Consider the following 20,894-nt stretch of genomic DNA (forward strand, 5'->3'; position numbering starts at 1 on the left):
GCATGAAAAGTCTGTAATTCCAACATGCCAATCACTGATTAAAAATGGACCAAATCCCAGTAACACATTGGATTCTTTTGCTATGAACTATAACTGCTCATGGAGATACTACCCTGCCAGAGGCTCTGTTGTGTACTTCTACCTTAGCGCAAGATTTAGGCTTTGTATAACAAGAACATGGGAGGAGTTGCTGCTGATAGCTCTACTCACTGTGCTGCTGTTGGTAAATATACACCAGCAAAAGTGTCAGCCCTAAAAATAAAAGGGAACAGATTCTCTCTGCATCATACCCAGCTCCTCTGGGCTGCTGCAATGCAGTGGCATCTCAGTCCTTTGATTTCTTAATGATATAGCTGCATCAAACCCTTCAGAACTGGAGGCAGCAAGTCCTTAGCATGCGTAACATGAACAGCAGAGGCTGAAAGGCCAACAGGAGTTGCCCATTCAACCTCACTCCGTTCTGCCTGTACCCGGCATGCCCAAGTTACAGGATTTGGGGATGGGAAACAGAGTTTACTTCTGAACAGCATCTAGGACACTAGAAACTTGATTCTCATTCAAACACGGCGTTTAATCCAACAAAGGCTAATTATTCCCAACTTCTAAACAGATTCACATCCGAAGCCAAGCTGGACTGCCAGGACCCCTCTCTCAGTGGAAAGGAACGGGAGGGAGGGGTACAGAAAGGCAGATGGTATATACGAAGCACCCTTTGTGTAGCTTTCATGTTACACACAGGTTTTTCTCTTGCATCTGTTTCTATCACTCAAACTATTTAAAGGCACCAAAAGGAGCGGGGAGAGAGGGTGTGGAGGGCAGATGAGATGTGATTCATTCTTTGCATTCTCTTTCCCAATATTTTCAGGCTCTTGATTCCCCTTTATAGGGCTAGTTTTCTACTCATTTTGCTCTTTCAAGGCACTGTAAGTTTGCCTTGAAGAATCTGAAGTGGCTAGAGAGCTGGGAAAAATCGCATTTAAAGAGTTTAAATAAATGCCCTCAGGGAAGTTTCCAGAGAAACTGAGCTCCATTACATTAAGGGTCAGGACTTGCGTATCACTTGTGCTGAAATAAAACACAACCTGCAGCAAGGACATCTCATCAGGTGACTAAAGTTAATGTATTGGTTGAATGCTTACAAAAAATCCTCCCCCTTCCTTTAAAAACTTGTCAATCCACTTTTGAGCATTTCACTTCACAGCAACTAATTTATTTTTTTTTTTAAAAAGGGGGTTCAGAAGGCAAAAATGCAACCTTCTAGGAAAGCAACTACAACTCAGATTTATTCCATGCGTGGGGCAAGAACTAAAAGGAATAATATTCACTTGCATCTCTTTCCATATCCTGTGGAAACACTGTGGAACAGCTAATTTTCTCCCTGTTAATCAGCTCCACAGCCTTCCTTGTTCACTGTGTGCAGTGCCTTTACAGAGCATGGAAAGAGATCTGCTCCTCACTGCTACCTGCAACAGTACAGATCAAAAAGAGCACAAACCAAAAGCAGCTGCCCATGTCTCCAGATGCAATTATATTCTTCCATGGAGGAAAAACAAAAGAGTACATCAGATACTGAACGCTCAGCAAGAAAATTCCACTAATTTATTAGATGTTTTGTCCTTCATAGGATGGTTCGAGCCAAATGAGTGTGCTTATTTAAGTACAAAAAACCTTTGGAGCCACAGGAGATTCCAGAAATGCCAGAACCCTGTACTCCCCTCCCTCACCACAGAGAACAATCTCTCCCACCCACTTCTCTGCTCAGGCCAATCACTGCATCCATGGAAGTTCTAAGGTCTCTGGCCCATCTTCTTCAGGGTCCGATTCAGCTGGAATTAGAGAAAGCAAAGATCAGAAAAATACATGGTGATTGACATACACTACTGTTCCCCTCAACAGCATTCATCCAATGCCTTTCCTTCTTCCTCTCCAACTCACAGACACAAAAAGCTCTCACACAAGTGTGGGCAGTGCATGAAGTAGAAGGGGAACCAGTGAAACTCCCTCCTCCTCTCCAAGACAGCAGAGGAAGATGTGGGGAGGAGAGTGCAAACTTCTAGCAGTGCTATCGCAATCCTGTATTGCTCAAGTCCCCACATCTCGGGATTTTGCTGCCCAAGTTTCCAGCGTGCAATAGCCTCTGTCAGGAGAGTGGAGCAGTGACAGAATGTCACCCCTTGGCTGAGCACAACCGTGAAGTCATCTGTGCTCCAGGAATCTTTGTGGCCACTTTTTAGGGCCATTGTTACGAGGGCAGAAATAGGATTTTGCTTGTTAGTGAAGGGAACACCACAATTGTCCAAGGACAATGGCGTCAGGACCCTTAAAGCGTAAACCCCTCCTCTTCCACTGTGGCTCAACTGAATGAGCACTTCTCACACAAAAACGTATCATTCCTCAAAGACCAGCCGCTGCTGCTTAAACCATCTGCCTTTGCCCAGTGCCTCACAGAGCTGGGACTCACCCCAGAAGGCATTGCACAGCTGTGTCACCAAGCTTGCCCCCTCCAGGGCCTGCACAGCCCAGTGCTTGCCCCGCTTTCTCTACAGAGCTACACAGTTCTCCCTCCCAGGCCTCACCTCCTCAAACTTGTGGATCTGGCGGATGAAGAAGTCCCCATAGCGTCGAGCAACCTTTGTGTCTGCGATGTGGATCATGTCCTGGGGAGGGAACAGCATGAAGTCAGGAAAAAGACTGTGCTAGCATGGAGACAGCAAGCACCTCCAAACAGGAGGAGCAACCAAAGGGGCTCCCCTGCAGCCCTGGTTCAGCATCACACATATCAGATCTGTGCTAGTCCTAAAGCAATCATCCAGTTCTCTGTGGGTTCCCTTCCCAATACCCTTGCGTGGGATGTGTCCCAAATTCACACTGTGATTCACTTCCCCCATTCTTGCACACTCTGCCTGCTTTTGTCTCTCTTTTGTAGCAGTCTGACAGTCTCAAGCCCAACTCATGCTCTGGTTCCCTCTACCTGCAGCTAATAGTCATGCCATCTGCCAGGAGAGTGAGACTGAGACACAGCATGAGACCGTGCAGGAAGACGCCTGCTCTAAGGACCAAGAACGAGGGGAAATCTGTTCTCCTTCCTAGCAAGAAACCTAACGGTTACTGCTATCACACTTGAAAATGAAGTCCTACAAGCCTTTTTTATGCTTCCTGCTGCCTGCAGCTTCAAGGGCAGGATGGTGACAGCATCACACCTTGTGTTTAGATTCCTTCTAGAGGAGACCAAGCTAAATGCTGCTCCAGTGAAAAATGGACCTGTAACATGATCAAGCAAGATCCCTGCTTTATCAAGCGAAGGAGAGATGTGGGGGAGATCTACAAAGCTGACAATCCCACCTGACACACTGACAGCACTATTTGTCACCCAACTGTCACCTCCCAAGAACACTGACAAACAGTTCCCATTGTCCCAGGGAAGACATTTAGGACCTTTGTCTTCTGGGTGCAACGACTGCCAAAGCTGCCTGCAATACCCTGTTGCTGCTTATCCACTGACATGTCTATTACGTGGGGCTATGACTTCACTGTGAGCAGCCAAGCTCTTCACACAGCAAAGAAGGAAGGGATGTTTCCCACAGACTGGAGCAAAACCTGGTGCTGCCACTTGAAGTATTTCCTGGGTGAAGGAGTTTCCTAGCCAGCTAGGGGTAGATACCAACCTTGTCAATATAGAAGTCGACCTCAGAGGCAGACTGGAACTCTCCATCCAGGGCAGAAATGCCACTGGTCCACACCAGGTTCTTCATCTTGTGCTTGAAGACGAGCAGCTGGATACGAAACTCCTGCTCTGTGAGGTCTAAGAAGCCAGCCAGCTTAGCCACAGGCATGGTGGTGTAGAGCTTGAGGAAGCTACGGATGGTGGAGAGCTGGGCCTGCTGCTGAACTTCATCGGCAAAGACCTTGAGCTGCTGCAGGAAGGGCTCCTTATGGTAGTTGGGGTGCACGTTGTCGTAATTGGGCACCACAGGGGAAAGGAACTTGGGGCAAGCGTAGCTGAAGAGCTCCTCATAGACTTGTGCATCACCCTTCTGCATGCGCAGCATTTTATCCCCATATTTCTCTCGCAGCTGCAGGTGGATGCTCTCATCTATGCGCATGGGGTACATGGTGAGGGCGATGGCCAGGAGTGCGTGCATCTGCTCGTTCTGCTTGTTAATCTGAGACAGAGAGGAGAACCTGTTAGCTTGTCAATGTGCTTGGGCTTTGTGCTGCAGGAGGGAGCTAGGAGCTGTGTTTTTCACAGACTCTTTACCCAGAGCACTGATGGTCCTGCTGATCAAGGGGGAAAGCATAAAGCAGTAGCACCTCTGGGCACAGCAGATAAACGCTATATCAAAGGTCTCAACAATGAAAAAGAGGTATGGACAACAGGGAAGTACAGAGTAAATGTATCCAGAACCATAGAGAACCTGGATGGCCAGAAGCAGGTTTGACTGCTTTGGTGCAAGAAAGTGCAGAGGAGAAGGGAAGGCAGAGAGTTCAACAGTCATCTCCTGACAAGGGACAGTTACCAGAGGCCAGTGAAGAAAAGACTGAGAAGGAAGGTTTATCCAAGTGTGGGATGAGACAGCTGCGTGGCTAGAACAGACATACCAAATTTCTGAAGTGTCATGGAATTAAGAACGGCAGGATTTGGCTATGCAAAGAGTCAGAAATGAATCATAAGGATGGAGAGGAGACAGCAGCAGCAGGGGACAAAAGAGGCATCAGAGACAGCTTAGGTGGAAAAAGATAGGAACTTTGTTTCGGCCATGCTGAATTAAAACAGTCTGTGAATGATTATCTGATAATGGAAATATATCCAATAATGTAAACAGCCTGAAATGCAGGACTGGACTAGGAACAGGACTGAGTTTAAAGAAGCATCAACAAAAATATCATTAGTAGCTGATATTCATTTAGAACACTGCCTGTAGGGAGAGTGCAGACTGAGTTAGGGCAACTGCATGGTGAACAATCAAAGGAACTACTAATGCACCTAAGAAAAAATATTGCCACACATGGCAAAGGAGGTGAAAGGACCCCCAGTCACCACCAGCAGCATAACCTCGGAAAATAAGGCTGGACTGTTAGATGTAGGTCATCAAGTGACAGAGAAGGGGCAGGGAAGAACACAGTAGCCTTTTCTTTTGGGAAGCCTAGACCTATGCTATATCTTACCATCTCGTACTTGTATGTCGTCCTCTGAAACATGCTCTTGGTCCTCTGAATGTAGAGCAGGATGTTGGCAAAGACACGGATGGCATCCTGGTAACGCCGCATCATAAGGTATGCGAAGCCCACATAGTAATACGTGGTCACCTGGCACTCAGGCACTCGAGAGTACATGCTCTTTGAAGGAAGGATCAACACACTATGTTAGAGGGGAGACAACCACCTTTCATCCAAACAGCTCATTACCCAGAATCCAGCCACCTCTGCCTTCACTTCCATTCCAGATACAGAAAGGAGAGGGTTAATTCAGGATACCTCACCTCCCACCCATGCCTGCAGCAGCTTCCTCCCTGTCTATTAGGTCGTCCCATTTCCTATGTTTTCCAGTTTCAGCTTCCTGCAAGCAGAACACCCTTGCGCTGTGCCGAATGTTGCTCTGCTCAGTTCTCTTTCCCCTTTCCACTCCATGCCCAGTACCAGACAGCACACAGACAGATCTGGGCCAAGCCTGTGTCGCGGCTGGACTTTTGTTAGCCACTGTTATCATGAGTAGCACCCAATTCTAGAGCAAACACATGCAAGGCGGGAATAAGCACAGTGAGAACAAGAGTCAAAAATAAAAGAATGAGCCATTGACCAAGGTGGGAACAATGTGTCCAGCTACCACTGTGCTACCACTTAAAGTTCAAATAATATTCCCTATAACACTGCTTTGCACAACACAGCAAACAAACCTCCTTAAAAAACTAGGCATATGTGTTACAACAGCAGTCACTATCATATGGCTTGATTTAATGCCAAAGCTCCAGCTGTGCTCAGCGCACACAAGTGTGGAACTTGACACTTCTGCCAGCTAATCCTATAAATAAACTCCTGACAACAGCTACAAACAGCTTCTCAGCTGGAAGATTCATGATCTCAATCTTTCACCAGCATATCTGAACAGAATCATTCGAAAAACTGCAATGGAGGGTTAAACATGCAGTATTACCTTCTTGTTGAGCTCGATGTTCTCCAGAACCTTGATCGCTTGGTAGTAATCCCCCAGCAGAGAGTGCAGCCGCAGCAGCCCAACCAGGCTAAAATAGCCCAGCATCTTGTAGAGGGAGTGGCGACCGTATTCACCAGCCACACTTTCTGGGTCACCTAGGAAAAAAAAAAAAGGAACTGTGATGCTTTCTTCCAAGGGAGCAGGCTCTTCTTTCAAGACACAGTCTCCCACAGCATCCTTACAGCTAAACTGAGGGAGCGTGGTCTGGACAATCAAGTAGTGAGGTGGACTGTGAACTGGCTGAAGGGAAGAAGCCAGAGAGTCGTGGTCAATGGGGCAGAGTCCAGTTGGAGGCCTCTATCTAGTGGAGTGCCTCAGGGGTCAGTACTGGGGCCTATACTTTTCAATATATTCATCAACAACTTGGACGAGGGAATAGAGTGTACTATCAGCAAGTTTGCTGATGACACCAAGCTGGGAGGAGTGACTGACACGCCAGAAGGCTGTGCCGCCATCCAGCGAGACCTGGGCAGGCTGGAGAGTTGGGGAGCGAAAAATTTAATGAAATATAACAAGGCAAAGTGTAAAGTCTTGCATCTGGGTAGGAACAACCCCAGGTTCCAGTATAAGCTGGGGAATGATCTGTTAGAGAGCAGTGTAGTGGAAAGGGACCTGGGGGTCCTGGTGGACAACAGGATGACCATGAGCCACCACTGGGCCCTTGTGGCCAAGAAGGCCAATGGCATCCTTGGGTGTGTTAGAAGGGGGGTGGTCTGTAGGCCAAGGTTCTCCTTCCCCTCTACTCTGCCCTGGTGAGACCACACCTGGAATATTGTGTCCAGTTCTGGGCCCCTTAGTTCAAGAAGGACAGGGAACTGCTAGAGAGAGTCCAGCGCAGGGCAACAAAGATGATTAAGGGAGTGGAGCATCTATCTCCCTTCTGAGGAAAGGTTGAGGGAGCTGGGGCTCTTTAGCTTGGAGAAGAGGAGACTGAGGGGTGACCTTATTAATGTTTATAAACATATAAAGGGTGAGTGTCACGAGGATGGAGCCAGGCTCTTCTTGGTGACAACCAATGGTAGGACAACGGGTAATGGGCTCAAATTGGAACACAACAGGTTCCACTTAAATTTGAGAAGAAACTTCTTCTCGGTGAGGGTAACAGAGCACTGGAACAGGCTGCCCAGGGAGGTTGTGGAGTCTCCTACTCTGAAGACATTCAAGATCTGCCTGGACACATTCCTGTGTAGCCTCATCTAGGTGTTCCTGCTCTGGCAGGGGGACTGGACTAGATGATCTTTTGAGGTCCCTTCCAATCCCTTACATTCTGTGATTCTGTGACCTCTATGTTTACAAGCAAAAGGAGAAAGTCCTCAAGCGTAATCACCAGCATTTCTCACGTAAGGCAAACAAAACCTCTTCCCAGTCAATCCATCCATTGATTAAAGGATTGCTCCAGCTCCCACACAAAGCCAACCAAGTCCCATCAAATCAGAGCAAGGCAGCACAGACACCATTCTTGCTTGACATCGCCCAGCCAGCTCACCTCCACTTGTATAGACCTCCAGCTGTCGGTTGATGTTAGATTTGTCCACCAGAGAGTGCAGCACATTAAGGACACTGTGGACATTCCAGATCTTGGGGTTGGAACGAAGGAAATCAATTTCCTCTTCAGACTTCTTGGCTGTCTTGCAGCGGTACTGGCTGAAAGACTGGAACTAAAGGAAAAAGCAGCGATTCAGTGATGAGAAGCCAGTTCAGCTAAGTGCACTATGCTCACAAGTTGATCACGCAAATGCATTACAATAAGCTACAAGTTGCACGAAGAAAAGCTTCAAGATCACCTGACAATCAAAACTGCAAATTATACCACGTTTAAGTTGCAAAAAAAGGAATCTATAGAGAAAAAATAGTAGCATTTGAAATCTGTATTACTGAACTCAGAACAATAAGGGGGGAATACTTCCTAACTTCAAGATCTTAGACCATAGATGATTTCACATCAGGTCAGCAATGTCTCCGTGAAGGCATAAAGGCCCCATTGACTAAGAAATACAAAACTGAAGTAAAACCATAGAACACAATAAAAACAGTTTGGACAAGTATCTTCATAAGGTCTTTGTGATGATAGCAAATTTCAGTCAGTCTGCTTTGCACAAATGACCCAGAAACACAGGCAAGTTAAAAAAAAACAAACTCTGAAGAGCAACTGAATGAGAAATTTCAATAGCAGCCAAGGACTCCCCAAAGAGCTCCCTGTAACTTAAAAACCTGTACCTTCACAACTACTTCATCTGCCTGGTGACCCAGGAATAAGTGCTCACCAAAGTTTTTTGACCTGCAATGATATCCTATCTATGAGAATGACAGAGAGGAAGGAGATGGAAGATGGTGCTAAAAGAGACAAGGCTGTCTCCAAATGGCCCAGTTTTATAGTCATATACCTGGTATATGAATTCATCAATGATATCCCAGAGCCACTGGTTGGGCAATTCCAGAGGAGCAGGGCCATCAGCATCTGCAGAAGAACATAAGTAATAGATGAGAGGCTTAATACCTTGAGCAAGAACAGTGACAGAATTGGAGGAACAGACAAATTAAAGAACACAAGAATTTCGCGGAAATGGGAGATGCAGCAGCAGATGAGTGAAGCTTCCAGTAAGGTGGTGATATGTAGCTCTTCAGCTGCCTCCACTTTTAGAGCATATAAGCTTGTATCAGGTTAATCTCTGGAGCATGACTGCTCAGCAGCAGTAATTCTCAGGAGCCGTGCACAAATTCTAGGGTTTTATCTCAACCACTCTATTCTCCGCAAGAAGTCTGGCAGGGAGGCACAACCTCTAATGTTTGTTCCAAAGGGAGTCAACAACAGTAAGCAGTTGTAAAACACTGTAGCAAGTCTTCTCTAGCTTACAGCTTCATTTCGCTTTTTAATAAAGATAAGTGAAGCAATTCTCAGCAAGATAGAAAGCTATATAAGTTTATTCTTTAGAGTATTTCAGAAAGCACCAAAAAGTACTTGGGTTTTTTGTGGTTTTAAATGCAGGCATGCCAAGTGCTCTTCATTCAACAAACTTAAACACACAAAAAGCTCACAGACTACTTCTCTCTATATAGTCCATAAACAAACACGTTCCAGTTCTTCTGACTCTTTCTCCAGCACTGCCCTCTACAAAATACACAAACCAGAAATGAATTGCAGCAACTCACTGAGAATGTAGTTGAAGAGATTGCAGTAGTTGTAGTAGGATTCGAACCTCTGCTCCAGCGTGGGCCCCCCCTGCAATGAGACATCAGCACAATCCATTTTGTTTCAAGCACAGCAGGAGTGAGCTCACGGGCAACAGGGTGTAAAGGACAGTCAGTAGTCACAGCAGTAGAGGGTCTATGTCAGCAACATTAGAGCCAATAGTCAACTAGGACACCTACCAGTACCACCCAGAAAAGCTGAACACTATTGTCCCATAGAATAGGGCTGACTTTTCACATACAGGTAGTTTCTCCCAGGATGACTGAGTTTTCAAACCTTCTGTGAATAGGATGCATTAACCTTCCTTGTCCTCTGTCCAGATTTAAGAGTTTCCTATTACTTTCAACATCTTTCCTTCCTTCTCCCTTCATGAGAGGCCTTAATAAATCGACAATTCTGCTTCTAGACAGTATTTCTAAAGCCTTCTAAAGACCAGTAAATATAGTAGGGAATCACTCTTCCTATAATCTTCCTTGTTTCACCTGGAGGCACCTGAGGGCAGCCTGAGAACCACTAACAGCGTCACTCAAGAAACCGGTCTCTCCTGTTAAAGCTTGATTCAGGTTAATAGAGCAGCCTTCTTAAAGGCTCAATTTCTCCACCCTCTGGTCCACACCAAAACTGCAGTTGTTACACATGTACCCCACGTCACATGTCTGTTCAGCTTCTTTCCTTAAACAGCCAAGTACTACCATGATTTTTTCATTTACTTCAAATTAGTTTAAGGAAAAAAATAAAGTGAGCTTTATGGATTTTTGTTTGCTTGTTTGTTTAGTTTTATTGACCATTATTCCTTCTGCTTCCTTCTCCTGTATCCCTTATAGTGCCCATGTCTCTCTCTTCTCAAGGCACTCTAAGCCCACGTGTTTTTTTAATCACAAATAATGTGCCCTCCTCTTGTGACACCGCCTGTCACCCGCCTGCTAATCTGAAGAACAAATAAAGAACCACAAAGGACCACAAAAAAAACCCAAGTGATCTATGGGTCTTGCAATTATAGCTCTACCAAGAAAACTCAGTTCCCTCCCAAAAAAATCCTCCCTTCTTTCCTAACTGACTAGCCACAATATTTGGTGTCAGTAACAAACTCTTACAAAACAACCTCCTCAAAACTCAGACCAGGTCTTATTGATATACCTGCCAAGGAAACATGCACACTCATTACAACCAAACTAACAAGTCTCAGAAAGACAACCAAGTCTTCCTTTTCAGCAATCAACGAATCCTTACTAAACTAACAAAAGGCAAGAATTTTATGCTTCCCAAAAGCAACCTGACTTACAGTTCATAAACCTATCCAATCCTGTCTTGCAAAAATTATAGAACCATTGATATTGGGGTAGCAACAGAATTTGGCAAGTTGTACAGCAGGGAGAAGTCAGCATGCAACCAACAGGAAAACAGAGGACAACCACTCACGCTGACTTTGGCGTAGATGTGCCTGTAATAGAGCTCCTTGTAAAGGATGAGGAAAACAGCATCTGCAAAGAGGACAGAACTGGACGTTAGCAAGCCATAAGCTCCAGGCAACTAGATTTATCAGATACATGGGTGGTGCTTCTCCTGCCACATTAATAAAGGTAGACACAAAAGGATACTTTCTTCAGTTCTGACTTTTTGCCAGGCATCTACTGAAGTGTTGCCACAATACACAACTCAAGTAGCAGCAACACTGTGCACCTGTGCATTCATGTACCAAAAGTAATTTAGTTCTTTCTTTCTCCAGCAAGCAAAAAGAAAGGAAAAGACTTACCGTTTCCCACCTGAGGGGCAATGGCCTCAGCCTCTGGCCACGGGGTATTCTTAAAAAACCTTTCCGTCAGCTTTGTCCAGCTGAAAGATAGACACATGTGGTATTACAAACTGTTTCTCAGTATGAGAGCTGGAGTTAGAGATCACAATATAGAAGCTTTGCATCATGCCCTTTTAAGAAATCCAGTGTTGAAATAAAGAATGACAAGAGCAAACTAAGCAATTAAACTCTTCAATTTAACCCTGAAGTATGGAACAGTTGTGCACATCACTTTTATGCTGGTAACAAGACGCAGCTACATGCAGGTGTGGGAGCATCTGCAGGGAACAGACACAACAATTACACCTCACAGCTTTCTGCAAACTGGTTAACTAGCACTACTGAGGTGACTTTTTGCTACCTTCATACCTGCTAGGCACAGGACTGGTATTCGTTTTCAAGCCAGTCACAACTCACCTAGCCTTGTCTCAGGGTAATGGTGTGGAAACGTTTGTTTTTCCCACAGTGATCAAATGTCATGCTGTATTTCAGAGTAAGCCCAGGTTTGTAACAAGACAGGCAGCCAGCCTTTCAAGAGCAGGGTGCTCTTTCATCACAGCTTAAACAATGCTTTCCCCTTGCGGGAACGACAGCTCTGTACCTGTTCTCATATATGTCCTGGATCTCGTACACCTTTTGGTCAATAACATCACTGGAAACACGGCTGGCCTGGAGCTCGTACACCTTCTGGTCAATGAGATCCGACACTGTCTTGTGGAAATACTGAATGAAGTTTTTGATGACCTCGGGGATCACCTGGTAGGTTTGCTGCTCGTACTGCCGCTCGTAGGCCAGGTCTTGCTTCGGGTCTCCTGAGGGAAAAGAGAAGCAGTGAGGAGCCTGCCGCACGGCCCGGCCCGGCTCGGGCCTGCAGAGCCGGCCAGGCGCCCGAGAGGCCGCACTCACCCGTGTGCATGTCATAGTCGTTGGAGTAGGCATAGGGGTCGTAGGCGGCCTGTGGAGAGAGAGCGGCAGCCGGTCAGCCCGGACACTACCCCCAGGGTCCCCTCCCGCCGCCCCTGGACCCCCGCCCCGCACCTCGTTGTCGTAATCCTCCCCCGGGTAGGCCATGGCGGCGGCGGCGGGGCAGGGAAAGGGCCCCGGGCGGCAACGCGGGCCCAGCGTGCAGCGGGCAGGAAGAGGGGGTAGGACCAGGGGCGGAGCTGGGGCCGGCCGGCTAGAAAGGTTTGCGGCGGCAGAGTGGAACCGCTCCCTTCCACTGGCTAAAATAACTGTCTGTCTTCAGCCTGCTGCGCTGCGATGGGCCTGTTGCGCCCTATCGCCCGCCCCTCGCGCTGATTTGAGAATATGCCTGCCCGTCAGCCCTTCTTTGGGCACGGGCTCCGCCTCCCGCCTCTCCTCGCCTTCCTTCTACCTCGCCCACTGCCTCCCCATTGGCTGCACCCACCGGGCTGCGGCCTGCGATTAGTCAGGTGGACACGTCCCGCCCCGTTGCTATAGCGATGACCTGTCCCTCCCCTCTCTCCCGCACGGCGGCCCGGCCCGTGAGGGGATGGAGGGCGGCGGCGCCGCAGCAGCGCCCGACGCGGCGCCGGAACGGGAGCCAGAGCCGGCTCTGGGGGCTGGGCTGGCGCTAGGCGCGGCAGCGGCGGGCGCCCCCCTCGGCTACCTGCACGTCCTGTGGCAGCGGGAGGAGCCCGCAGGCAAGATCCCGGCCCGCCGCCTCCGCAGGGCCGCCCGCCTCCACCGCCGGCTGGGACCGACGGGCAAGGAGACCCACGGTGAGCAGGGGGTGGCCCTGCCCGGGACGGCTCTTTCTTCGGGGTGCAGAGTCTGGGGGGCCTTAATTCTTCGGGTTCGCCGTGTGCGCAGCCTCTGGGAGGGGTTCGGGTGTGCTCGGCGGGCGGCGGGGGAAGACGCCCGTGCTCCTGCCGGGAGAGGATGCCCGCCGGCCTGGGAGGGCCCCTGGCTGGCCTCAGGAGGAGACAAGGAGTGCGATTCTTACCTTGCACCTTGGTCTCCTGCTTCCCGTTCTTTGGCCTGAGCTCACAGCGTGAGTGCTGGGATGGGATATTTTGGTAGGGAAAGGTTCCTTTCTCCTCTGTGCTTTCCAGTGATTTGTTTCTTTTCTCCGTAGCGCTGAAAAGGCTGCGTGAAGCTGCTAATAGCAACGACTTGGACACAGGTAGGATTTCTGCCAAACCTACTTGGGACCTCTTCCCGGAAGGGCAGTTTTGTTGCGGACCTTTACATTAGGAGGGGAGGAAGGTGCAGACAGTTTGTGGACGTGGTTCTTTAGATGCTGCAAATCTAGAAACTGCTTTTCTGGAGCCTTGTTTCATTTTCTGAGCAAAGTGAGCCTGGTTCTAATATTCTTTTGCCCAATTGTAAGCAGCAAGAGAGCAGTGTCTTGGTAAGGTGGAAAAATTATTATTATCTCAGCCATGCCCTGTGTGATAAGACAGTGTGATGTAGCAGATCAGAACCAGGGCTGTTGCTGGACTCTGCCTCTCACAGTGACTTTAGAGAAGGCTCATGGCATATGACTTCCTTTAGCTTTCTGTACTGATTAGGTGGAGTTTTATATGAAGTGTCCAGCAGCAATATTGGCAAATATTATCATTGTTCCTCCTTAGACTATACTGTCCCCGCAGCTGCGCTGACCTAATTGTTCACCTGGCCATTCTGTGAGCAGAATCGGAAACTGGTTTGTCTTGTAGAAACTCCCAGGATATCATGACAGGGGTTTGTCTGTCATGTTTCACTCTTCAGCTCCACAATACACCTTGTTTCATGAACTGATGGATAAAGTTCACCTGTGAGCTGTCAGTACAGAAAGCTTGGCCTCAGTCACCAAGTCAAGAGGAAGAATGAAAGAATCAAGCTTTATGAAAGTCTTGGTTTCAATCGATCTCAGTTTTCCATCTGTGTTTGATACACAGGTTCCCCTGTTTGCAATCCTGCTGTGTTTTGTGTACTCTGCAACTTGAGGAAGTGTCTGATGATGTATTTATTTTTCATCAACAAGTAAAAAATCTTTGCTGTTTCCTGTGGTGGCACTGGGTGGGAAAGGTTACGTCATTTCCTACAGGTTTAAGGGAAGGACAAGGTAAACCGTTCCCCATTAATGCTTCTCACTGGTGGCACTGTCAGTCTCCTTGTCTTTCTTCTGGAGTACCAGACATCTCCTCTTAATGCCACTTCTGTCTTTTCAGATGTTCCTTTCATTACTGTACCACATTTAAAGCAGTAGGTGTACAGGAAGAAATTCAAATGTGACTGTAATTCGATTTCTGGAAGCTGAGACAAACCATAACTTTCAGCGTTTTGAGCTATCTACTTTCTTGTCTGCAATACTGGTCAGTCCTGACTGTTGCAGGATATGCTGTCAAAGATCTCAAAATATAGTGAATCCATCAGTATTTTTAACAGCTACGGAATGAGCTTTATTTTACACGCTGATTACTATATCAGGATAATCGCAAAATGACAGGACGAATAGCCCTTACAGGTGCCCTTACACATGTTGCTGTAGATGCTACTTTTATGTCCCTAATATTTTCAGCCCTTACTGGTCTATTTCCTTTTGGTATACCCAATACTAGAGAGTCATATTTGTTTATCTGTCTTTCTATGTGAACAGGTTTTTCCTTCTTATCTGAGAAAAAGCAGTAGTTCAGGTTACAAGAAGTACCCGCAGTGGCATAGAAGTAGCTGGGTTGAAAAGCAGGGAGAACAAGTGTGAGTAGATGACAGTGTGGCTACTTGGGCTGTTTGCTACCTTACTTCAGTACATCATCTCCTAAGGGTGTATTTGCACTGTGTTGCCAGTAGGTTGGTGCACTCACCTGCGTGCCTCCCAGTCAGTAGCCCCTGTTAGCGTGGCAAAACCTGGGAGTTTTGGGTGAATCTAGGAAGTGACGTATTTGAAACGGGTGTGGAGAGGCGTTTTTTCTCACTCCGTGGAGTTACACTGTGAAACTTCTCACTGCAGGTCCATGTTGATGTGAAAAGTATACACAGGTGCAGAAAATGACACTGCAGATCCATGGAGAAAGCCCATGGAGGGCCAGTAAGCAGAGGATGCTAATTCTGGCTTGGAAAGTGCCTGAAATGCAGCTGACCAAAGTCTGTGACAGTTAGTCCTGCAGCATTGGTGTCATGGTGCTGGGGCATCTTGTCTAGACCGTGCTTTTGCCAAGAAAGATTGGACCAGATGATCCTTGTGGTACCTGCCAACCTGGTATTCTATGATTCTGTAGGCATTTGCTGCCGATTGTCCTAGGAGCTTGAATATTTGGCTAGATGGATCCTTAGCCATGGTCATTACAGCTGTTGCCTTATCTTTTATGGCAGTACGTGGAAGCTGGTGAAGACTGTAAGAGGGTGAAGGGTACACTGCCTGTGCTGGTTCTGCTGAGCCAGGATGCTCACTGGAGCTGGTTCAAGTCCAGTTGACTTGACAGCTGGCAGAACATGTATCTACCTGCAGAAGCCTGAGTAGCATTACCCCTTTCTGACCAGGTGGCCCTTCAGCTTACCTGTTTTCTTCTCCTCCTTGTCTCTGTCAGTGCAGCAACTCTTGGAGGATGGAACTGACCCCTGTGCTGCGGATGACAAAGGCCGGACAGCCCTGCACTTTGCCTCCTGCAATGGCAACGATCACATCGGTGAGTGGGGAGGGGGAGTTCTGTCATCCTACTTCTCTGTGGCAGAGATTTTGAAGGGTGCGCTTTATTTTGCTTCAGCATGTGACAGAGATTGCTGTTTTCTGTGTGCTTTGTGGCAAAGTTGCCAGCTTAACTCTGCCTCCAGAGCCTGCTGTGTCCCCCTGCTGAAGGAGGAACAGGAGCTCCCAGCTTGTGGGCTGTACTGGTGGAGAAGGATGTTCTTAGTCCCAGTTCTGCCCCTCAGGGAGCCCAGGGACCGTGGCACTGCCTGGCTTTGTGCCATATCCTTTTGCATTACTGTGCAAACCTCTGTCCCCAGCTTCTGGGAAGAAGCTGATGAGCTGAACAGAAGAATTCCTAAGGCAGCCTGGTGGCCTTCATGTGGACCTGTGGCCTGTGTGGTCCTGACCTGTGGGACAAAGGGAAAGGCCTGATATGGCTCCGATTTCTTTTTTCCAGTGCAACTGCTTCTGGACCATGGGGCTGACCCAAACCAGAGAGATGGGCTGGGAAACACCCCTTTACACTTAGGTAAGTGCCACACAGATGAGCTTTGCATGCAGAGACGTGAGGTGAACGCTGCCTTGCTGGTTTTTTCCTTCCTCTTTCCCGTGCATCACACTGTGCATCCCCACCTCTAAGTATCTTGGAGCGACTCTTTGCGTTTTATTAGCTTCACTTCTGCTGAAGGCTTAAGGATCAGAATTTGAGAAAATCCATTTCCTTCCCTCTGCCAACCCCAGGGAGTGCAAGGTCTGTTCCAGAGGGAATACTCAGGCTTGAGCATGAGATTACCCTCAGCAGCTGGGCTGTTCCTTCCGATGGCAAAGAGCCCTTTGGGAAACAGCAAGCTCCACGCTTGAGCAGAAACTCCTTTGTTGTTTGCTAGTACCTCTGAGTTGTATGTCCTGTGTTTTCCCTCCCCAGCTGCCTGCACGAACCACGTTCCTGTCATCACCACGCTGCTGCGCGGAGGTAACATTTCCTCTATAACATTTACAGCCCATCCCTTTCCTGCCCTGCCCTGTTGATACTCCCAAGGGACACTAAGTCTTGAAGACAGACTTCACTTTCTGTCCTTGCTCGTGCATCTTGCAGGGGCCAGAGTTGATGCCTTGGATCGAGCAGGCAGAACCCCACTGCACCTCGCTAAATCAAAGCTAAACATCCTGCAGGAAGGACTTTCCCACAGCCTGGAGGCTGTACGCCTTGAAGTGAAGCAGGTAGAAGAAACTATCTCGTGTTCTGGTGAAGTGGTGCAGCCCCTGGCAGTCTCCTGCACCCATTAAGGGTCAAATATCATTTAGCAGCTGGTTTAAATACCTGTCTGTAGGCTCTTAGCTGCTCTGGGAAGCATTTGACTTTTTTCTTCCACTTTCAGAGACCTTCCTTTTTCTCAACTGCTACTCTGAATTTTTGCAGGACCTCTCTTGGCTCTGGTAGGCCAAGGGTGCATTGAATATCTTAATTCTCAGGCTGTATAGAGCATTCTCTTTTCTTCTACCACCACGTAAGACCAATGTCTTGTGGCAAGAGAGGGACCACGGCATGGGGCTGTAGCCATGGCATACGCGTTCCAGCAGGGACTTGGCATTACTAGTGCAGTCTCCCCTGCTCCAATCTGTGGGGCTGCATCACAAGTGCATGAGGTGTTGGCCTCACTTCAGGAGCCGTATAGGAGCCATGAGGATTTTCATCCTTGGTGCACAAGGAGATCCTGCTGGTGTGTGAAGTCCCTGTTCCTCACAGTGAGGGAAACTAGCTGGCCATAAAGAAAAGCTTGGTGCTTTCAGATGACAGTGTGGCTACTTGAGCTGTTAGCTAGCTCACTTCAGTACATCATCTCCTAAGGGTATATTTGCACTGTGCTGCCAGCAGGTTGGTGCACTCACCTGCGTGCCTCCCAGGCAATAGCCACTGTTAGTGTGGCAAAACCTGGGAGTTTTTGCTTTTTCAGCTGGGCCTGTCTCTCTTCTCTGTTCTTAAACCAGGTACAGGGATCGCAACTAGTCCATCTGCGGCTGATGAGCACCTCTGGTGACTCGCTGGGCTTTGATGCTGTCATCAGTGCTCTCCGGTTGCTTTGCATGTGTTCGTCTTTATGGCTCATGTACTCTGCCGTGTACCACAGCGTCAAAGCTGTGCTTGGCAATTTAACTGTAATTAAACTTTTACTGTAAAAACATCTGAGCCTGGTGCAGTTCTCTGATGTTTATGTCTTATGCCTGTTGTTTTCAGATTATCCAGATGTTGCGGGAATACCTGGAGCGTCTGGGGAGACACGAGCAAAAGGAACAGCTGGATGACCTCTGCTCCAGGTTACAGATGACCAGCACAAAGGAGCAGGTAGGCAATGTTGAGCTAATGTGACTCACCTGCTTGTGTTGTGATTTCTGTGTTTAGGAGAATGCAACTGCATGAACAAGGTGACATTGAAGATGTGGTTATGGAAGTGTTCTTGCTCACATTGGGTAACATGGGCAAGTTACATGATGACTCGTAGTACTCCTTTGGGGTGGAATTAAAAAAGGAGAAGGCATCACTGTGCCTAGCAGCTCAGCAGAGTAGCTGAAGATCAGCTGGGCCGAGGGCACAGGCATTTTAAGGCTAGGATCAGCTCAACCACACAGGGTCGCAGGGCCTGTTTGGGTTTTTGTTGCTGTTTATTTGTTTGTTCGTTTTTCTACAGAAGATTGGCCCTTAGAAACAGGTTTAAAGGAAACAGCCCTGATACCATTGTTGAGTTCTGGGTAATGTAGTAACATACTTCTATGTTAAGGACTGGATAAATAGCATGAGGTGGTCAAGCAGTGACCTCCTGAGGAATGGAGAGAAGCTCCCGATGCCTTAGACACAGATTTGTTTGATCATGAGGACAGGAGCTCTCCTATGCAGTTGTGGGACCAAAGGGATCCTTTTCCAGTATAAGCTCATTGTGGATGTTACTGGTGGTCCTGGTGCAAGGGTGGCTCCTGCTGCATGGGGTTGTCTTCTGTGTTGGTGGTCAGCTGCACAACTGCATTCCTCTGCCTAACAGCCAACTGTATTCTGTCAGGTGGACGAGGTTACAGACCTCCTGGCCAGCTTCACGTCACTCAGCCTGCAGATGCAGAAGATGGAGAAAAGATAATGGACTTCCAAATCATCTTCCTGATGCAACAGCAGAAGCCTTAGAGAGAAAAAGAGGAAGCTGAAGCTTCCCCGATCGCTGAATAGACATCGCTGCCAGCGGCTGTTCCTGCCAGATCCACTCTCCAGTGGTGCTCAGACTGCCCCCGCAGATGCTGCCACAGCTGCCTCATGGAGAGGCAGAAGGCTTTGTGTAACAGGCAGAGTGCTGCAGCTGAGACTTTTATAAAAAAAAAAAATCTATTCTCAGATGGGCTGACGCTGACTAGGTTGCCCCATCCAGAGGTATTCTGCCTTCTCCTAAGCGCTTCAGTTTGACGTAAGTGATGGCTGATGCCATGTGCAGTCATCAGCCCTGACTGGTGTGCTCAGCAGCTGGCCAACATCACACAGATGCTTGGAACAGGCGCCTTTTGCCATCTCTGCAGTACTTAATCGTGTGGGGAACAAAGTGGATGCCTTGGACAACAGATGGCTTTGTGCTGTGAGAAGAACACGCACTTAATTCTGCATGCTAGCAGCTGAGCAAACAGCCTGCCTTGAGAAGCACACACCAAGGCTTAATCCTCACCTTCCCCAGAGCCTGCAGTCAGAGGGCAGAGAATCTGTCTGGTTACAAACGGGATACAAAGCTTTTAATCACTGGACTAAGAGCTTTCGCTGGCCTCTTTTTTTTTTTTTTTTTTTTTAAATCACTGCTGTGAGTTAGCGCTTAAATACTAGAGTGAAACACTTGCAAAAACACCCAGGCAGACAGCTAGCAGGTCGGAGCTGCCCTGATGCAATGCTAGGGTTTGGGGGGATGGCGCAGTTTTAGACAGACATCTACATCTTGCAAAATCCCCCACCATAACTGACTTCTGTGTTTCCTATTTCTGTCGATCTCGGGCAAGAGGTCCAGTTGTGACAGGAGGTGTATATTCAGACATATTTTTTGGGGCTGGGATGGAGGTGGATTTACAGCTCCCTCAGCAGCGCCAAACCCAGAGCTGACCCATGCTGTTTTTCTTCCTTGTTATGCAGAGGTGCTGCTCCAGGACCTTAAGTGCAGTGTGAGGAACAAGTTATGACCTCTGCTGGGAGCCTGAAGTGATGCAGCTGTGAAGGATGCAGGGAACTAACTGCTCTTGCTGCTCTCTTGCTTCTGCCCCACAGTGGTTAGTAATGAAGATTTAGACAGCTTTGTTTTGGAGCAGGGATCCATGAAATCTTGTCAGTAGGGCACCAACAGCAGCAAAGTGACAAGAACGTGCCCAATAGCAATCCGAGTTCCCACCTAAATGACATGGTGGGCTGGCAGCAAGACCCATCCCACAATTTGGGAATCACTGGTTTGGAAGAGCTTGTTTTTAGGATTCAGCTTAACCATGCAATGACCACAGTCTGGAGCAATCTTCAGAGCCCTTCAGGTCAGCATGTTCTCTAATATCTGGCCTCTTGCCCAGGAAGAGGCTAAATGGATCTCCGTGTTCAAAGCTGAGATACCAGAAATACATGTGGCTTTTAGATGGGGTTCACCCATGGGCTGCTGGAGGCCATGACTGGGACTAACAGTCTTGTGGTTTGGCTGGGGCTGTCACTGTGAACTCTGATACTTCTTTATGATATGCTGGATGGGAAGGATGCTGAGGGGGTGGGAGACAATCTGACCTTTTTGTATTTTGAACTTCAATAAAATTATGTTGGCCTTTTCAGACTCCTCAGCCAAGTTCTCTCTCTCTTTTTCTTTTTCCCAGAGTGGCTCACTTCCCTTTCTTTACATCTGTTCCAGGCCTCAGGCACAACACTGGACTTGGTAACTGCTACTCTCATACCTGGTACTGAAATTAAAACTGACAACACAAAGTTTTTTGAACTCAAACACCAGTCTGTTTGCAGGTCGAAGTACATGGTTGCTGACTCATCTTCTGATCTTGACTCCCACAGCCAAGAAATCCAAAC

General features: G+C 47.9%; 2 protein-coding genes across 2 annotated transcripts; one reads left to right on the plus strand and one right to left on the minus strand.

Annotated features, from left to right (window-relative positions):
* Positions 1 to 1,577: 1,577 nt before the first annotated feature.
* On the minus strand, positions 1,578 to 12,378 carry EIF3L (eukaryotic translation initiation factor 3 subunit L). Its single transcript, XM_065853587.2, has 13 exons — positions 12,232 to 12,378; positions 12,100 to 12,148; positions 11,795 to 12,005; positions 11,155 to 11,234; positions 10,821 to 10,882; positions 9,362 to 9,431; positions 8,596 to 8,669; positions 7,698 to 7,869; positions 6,152 to 6,306; positions 5,167 to 5,337; positions 3,666 to 4,163; positions 2,577 to 2,657; positions 1,578 to 1,826 (listed from the first exon to the last, which is right to left on the minus strand). The coding sequence occupies exons 1-13, from the start codon at positions 12,262 to 12,264 to the stop codon at positions 1,788 to 1,790; spliced, it is 1,695 nt and encodes a 564-aa protein (XP_065709659.1). The 5' UTR covers positions 12,265 to 12,378; the 3' UTR covers positions 1,578 to 1,787.
* Positions 12,379 to 12,675: 297 nt separating this feature from the next.
* On the plus strand, positions 12,676 to 20,656 carry ANKRD54 (ankyrin repeat domain 54). Its single transcript, XM_065829185.2, has 8 exons — positions 12,676 to 12,935; positions 13,292 to 13,339; positions 15,726 to 15,824; positions 16,284 to 16,355; positions 16,752 to 16,799; positions 16,923 to 17,047; positions 18,063 to 18,170; positions 18,880 to 20,656. The coding sequence occupies exons 1-8, from the start codon at positions 12,707 to 12,709 to the stop codon at positions 18,952 to 18,954; spliced, it is 804 nt and encodes a 267-aa protein (XP_065685257.1). The 5' UTR covers positions 12,676 to 12,706; the 3' UTR covers positions 18,955 to 20,656.
* Positions 20,657 to 20,894: the final 238 nt, after the last annotated feature.

This window comes from Patagioenas fasciata, chromosome 1 (assembly GCF_037038585.1).
Source record: "Patagioenas fasciata isolate bPatFas1 chromosome 1, bPatFas1.hap1, whole genome shotgun sequence".
NCBI classification, from domain to species: Eukaryota; Metazoa; Chordata; class Aves; order Columbiformes; family Columbidae; genus Patagioenas; species Patagioenas fasciata.